At 38.1% G+C, this 5,022-nt stretch overlaps 1 protein-coding gene across 1 annotated transcript; it reads right to left on the bottom strand.

Moving 5' to 3' along the window:
- Window positions 1–1,562: 1,562 nt before the first annotated feature.
- LOC103259457 (contactin-associated protein-like 3) lies at window positions 1,563–4,800 on the bottom strand. Its single transcript, XM_021711848.1, has 3 exons — window positions 4,602–4,800; window positions 3,446–3,630; window positions 1,563–1,705 (listed from the first exon to the last, which is right to left on the bottom strand). The coding sequence occupies exons 1-3, from the start codon at window positions 4,732–4,734 to the stop codon at window positions 1,658–1,660; spliced, it is 366 nt and encodes a 121-aa protein (XP_021567523.1). The 5' UTR covers window positions 4,735–4,800; the 3' UTR covers window positions 1,563–1,657.
- Window positions 4,801–5,022: the final 222 nt, after the last annotated feature.

Below are 5,022 nucleotides of genomic sequence, written 5' to 3'. Positions count from 1 at the left end.
GCAGAGTCTCTTGCCACAAATGAGTGATAATTAGTTGAACAAACCAATTCTGGCAACTGATTTTGCTGACAAAATATATTTTAAAATATTTTCTTTTAAAATATTAAAGCAACCACTTTCCTGTTTTTATAAAGAACACATGCAATTGCAATAACTCTCAGAACAGAACTCCTATATCTAATATCACATATCCATATGCACAATTAGAAATGAATTTTCTTTTGTATGACTTATACATTTTAATATCGTTATACAATGTAATTAGCAAATAGCTTTCTTGACGATGATATTCAGGACTCCAGATAAATTAGCATCATATCCGATTAGCTATAATCAGTTAATAACTTCGTCAGTAAACTCATCAGTAATCCAGAATAAAAATATGAAACGTGTATAAAAACCTGTGCCTAGTCTCCTCAAAAAGTCTTGGCTCCTGATGTCATAAGGCCCAAGTCACTCTTATTCACCTCAATGAGAGTTCCTTTGGTAATAACCCCATAGAAGTGAGGGTGAGGATGAGGGGTTTTTCTGTACACAGAGGGTTGGCAAATAAAAGGAGACAGTGTTCAGAAGCTGTTCCATTAGGCTTCTTGACATGGAAGCCCATTGACCAAACGTATTTTGTATTTGTGTCTGAGTAAGGAACCTCAAACAAAGCTAGCTTCAGTCACAAGTTCTTTTTCTTTGTCACCCCATGGCCAGGGACTTTTGGTAGAAGGCTGTTCCATTTATCTCCTTCCTCCATTCATTTCTTTTTAATCTTGCCAAAGGAACCTGCACTCTGTGGAGATGTCTTATCACTCTTCCCTTTAGTCTTTCTCTTTTCATGTATCTTAACGGTATTTTTCATTTTTATGATCTCAGCATGGTGCTGTTCATAGTGGAGCATAGACTTCAAATATATCTTTTTTTTTTCCTTAACATTTTTGGGGAGGCTCATGGGCTTCACGGCTTTTTGTTTCCCCTTTTCTCGTGCTAACCCAAATGATATATTCATTTTGTGGTCTGGTGACACAAAGCCAGAGATGTTTTCTGATTTTTGTCCTATAACTCACGAGCCAGCTCTCTCAGCACATAAAAGGAAATAAAACATTTTACAACACGAGTAAATTTCCCCATGATGGGCTTCTAAGATTTACTGACAACTAAACATGAGCTTTTCCTTTAACTTAGACGTTTTTAATTTTAGAAGTTTATTTACTGATTTTGAAGCATTTCCAGTGATTAGGGAATAGCTAATTAGGGATTTCCACTGCAAAATAATTGTTCTTCTGAGAATAATGATATCAAAATCACATAAGATGTATAAACTCTAAATTTTATGCAAAAAATAGAAAGTTGTTTTATTGCATATAACAATGAAAGAACTATGTCCCATGAGGCATATATACTTCTTACTTTTACTTTTTTAATTTTTAAAATATGCATCATTTTATTACATGGACAGCTGTTTCAAAAGTAAGAGTTGATGCTAAAAATATTCTATCAAATAGAGACTTAACAGGAATGATTTTCAAGTGTAAAAATAAAAACTCCTTTTCTCTTTCCTTCCATTGACTTCCTTACCATAATGAAGATCGGTGGTTTTCGCGTCTTAACTAATTCAATAACATCCACTCCGTTATAATAAAGATTTTCTAAACACCCATGAAAGCCTCTACGTGCGAATGCCAGTGATCTTCCAGGTGTCGGAATTCCCCCAAAGCTGATCTTAGAAAAACAACAACAACATTGTTCAGTGATTTACAGATTATCTACTTAAAACATTTATGTTTCACAGGTATATCACTAATTGTCACAAATCTATTCTCGCCGCCTTGTATTTTTACGTTTTGCTGATTTCAAATGAATGTTCTATTATAATGGCATGTTTGGATATCTTTATTTCTGGAACCAGACATTTATGTAAATGTAAAGGAAGGAGTCAGCAAACAATTTTCTATGAAAGGTCATAACGTCAACATTTTTGGCTCTTTGGGTCATCTGGTCTCTTTTGCAGCACTCAACTCTTCCGTTGTAGCACCGAAGAAGCCAGAGAAAATACATTTTAAAATAGGTATATGTTCTAATAAACTTTTTTACAAACAAAAACAGGCATTTTTTTCCTACAAAAAAAAAATGGCCATGGCCGGGCTCAGTGGCTCAGCCTGTAATCCCACACTTTGGGAGGCTGAGGTGAGTGCAGTGCCTGAGCCTGCGCGTTCCAGACCAGACCCGCCTGGGCAACTTGGTGAGATCTCATCTCTACAATAAATCAAAAATTAGCCGGGCGTGGTAGCGGAAGAATTGCCGGAGCCCAGCAGGTCGAGGCTGCCTTGGTCAGGAGCAGCCACTGCACTCCAGTCTGGGTGACAGGGTGAGATTCCAACTCAAAAAAAAAAAAAGACCAGACTTTTGCTTGATGACATAATTTGCCATTCTCTTCACTGGGTACTATCTTTTGCTATTACATGGTTAAATTAAGTAATAAAACTATGAATAATCTGGTATAGGACTAGGGTCTTCAATAAATATTATATGTGAAAGTCATTTATACCAGAAAAATATTTCCTGATTTGTCCTGAACCATCATAGTTTAAGGTGTCCTGTGTAGAATTGCCAGAGTAGCTTAGATACATATGGGCAATTGATTGCAAAAAAGCATCAGTCCTTTAAAAGAATAATAAGAAACTGTTTATATGTGAGCATTTGGTTCGTTATTTACTTTATTTTAAATTTTTTTTTTTTTGAGTCGGAGTCTCACTGTGTCGCCCAGACTGGAGTGCACTGGCCGCTCCCGACCACCGCAGCCTTGACCGGCTGGGCTCCAGCGGTCCTTCAACTCAGCCTTCCCTGAAGCTGGAACTACAAGCACGCACTACCACACCCAGCTAATTTTTTTGATGTATTGTAGAGATGAGGTCTCACCGTGTTGCCCAGGTGGGTCTCGAATCGCGGGCTCCGCCTTCCAAAGCACGGGATTATAGGCTGAGCCACCAAGCCCGGCCTTGACTCATTATTTCATAAAACTATTGGTATATACGTTGTTAACTCCTCAAAGTGATGCTAGATAATATTGGTTAGGAGTGCACAAGAACAGGAAAGTAAAATAAATACATACATAAATAAAAACACCCAGGCACCTGGTCATAGCCAAACAACAAATGCCATATACCAGATGAAATTTCAAAGGGATAGATTTAATAAGATTGCTAACTGCCTTGATATCTCTTTATTTGTAGATTTCCTAAACCCAACTCTGACTGATTACTTCCTCTCAAGTGGAAAAGGGGATTTAGAATAAAAACTGACCTATTCTAAGAAATAAACGATTCGGTAGCACCTGGACATACCTATTCCTATGAATTAGTCAGCATGTTCTGAAATACCGTAAAATGGTAATTCTTTATAGGGTGAGTTTCTTTTACAGGTTATATGCCACTTAAATTATACAATTTGTAATAACCTCAGAATCAAGATCCAAGTAACTGGATTCTCCCTTGGCATGGAAGTGATGCGAGTGCTTGTCCACGGCGAAGTTGACCTGTGTGTGGAGGAGCTCGATGAGGACAGAATGCCAGTGCTGGTCGTCCAGAAGGCTGCCCAGGGTGAGGTTTACATGGGCGCCTGTTGGGGGCAGTTGGGCATTGCCTTCAGGGGAAGGGAAAAACCACTCAGTTATTTCTGTTCAAGACCATAGCTTCCCTTCTTCAGTTCAGCACTGCAATCTGCGTCCAACCCTCCTTCCATGCAGTCGCCGTCTGACCATTTCCCCATCTTGAACACTGTATCTTTACCTCGTTTTTGCTCCTTTTAAAATTCATTTCTATACCTTGTTGAAATTTCTTTTTCGGTAATTTGTTTTTCTATTATTCCTCATAGCATTTGTATTTACATTATTTTCTTTGTTGGAATCTCATTATCAGCACCATTTCATAACTTTGCACAAATCCGTTCTTGTCTTTATGATTATACACATAATCACTATATATATATTTTGAGTTGGAGTCTCACTCTGTCACTCAGACGGGAGTGCAGTGGCCGCTCCCGGCCACCGCAGCCCCGCCCTGCTGGGCTCTGGCGATCCTTCCGCCTCAGCCTTCCAAGTAGCTGGAACTACAGGCGCGTGCTACCACGTCCGGCTGATTTTGGATTTATTGTTGAGATGAGGTCTTGCTAAGTGCCCAGGTGGGTCACGAACCCGCGGGCTCAGACAATCCACTCACCTCGGCCTCCCAAAGTGCTGGGATTACAGGCTGAGCCACCAAGCCCAGCCTAATCACAATATATTACACATACACACACAGAGTAGTCTTCTTGCCTAGCTGTGAAAATATATGCTGTTTGCATAAACATACTTGAAATATGCACACATTGCATGCATCTATTAGTAATGGTCTTAAACTTTCATTTATATTTTTTCATTGCTGTTCTACTTTGCACTCATTGTCCCAAAGTAACTATTAGTAGTGTATCTTTTATCTCTTACAGGTGTTCTGGTTTGGATGATCAATTATATGGTCATTTTACCTAACAATGGATAGATTAAGTACCAACAAACACACTTTCATCTAAACAGGTTTTTAAGAATACACTGGTATAAAAGTACAAATACTTTTTACCTGAATTAAGAAAAAAGACAAGCTTTCCTCTAATTAATTCCAGGGTAATGTGATTTCCATGATGTCCTTCTCTGTGGAATATAATTCCATTGCTCTGCATGGCTTTAAATTTCAAAGAAATAACATCCTTCATCGGGTTTATAGATTTTGTATCAAGTCTGTACAGCAGAGCACTTTGCCCATCAAAATGAACCACTTCAGATTCTAGGAAAGAGGAAAAAAATTCTAAACATGACACACTGAAAATTTATGGGTCGTTGTACCACACCACACACACACAGACACATATTACATTTCTAGTCTGTGCATTGAAGGGAAAATCTGACAATAATAAATAAATATATATATATATATAATGAATTGATATGCCTAACACCCACTGATAGACTTTTTTAAACATTTTCTCCAAACTTCAATATCT

This window comes from Carlito syrichta, unplaced genomic scaffold (genome assembly GCF_000164805.1).
Source record: "Carlito syrichta isolate Samal-C Ts95f unplaced genomic scaffold, Tarsius_syrichta-2.0.1 Scaffold302766, whole genome shotgun sequence".
In the NCBI taxonomy this organism is placed as follows: domain Eukaryota; kingdom Metazoa; phylum Chordata; class Mammalia; order Primates; family Tarsiidae; genus Carlito; species Carlito syrichta.
Note: the sequence above shows the minus strand (reverse complement) of the source record. Positions and strands in the feature narration are given on the sequence as shown.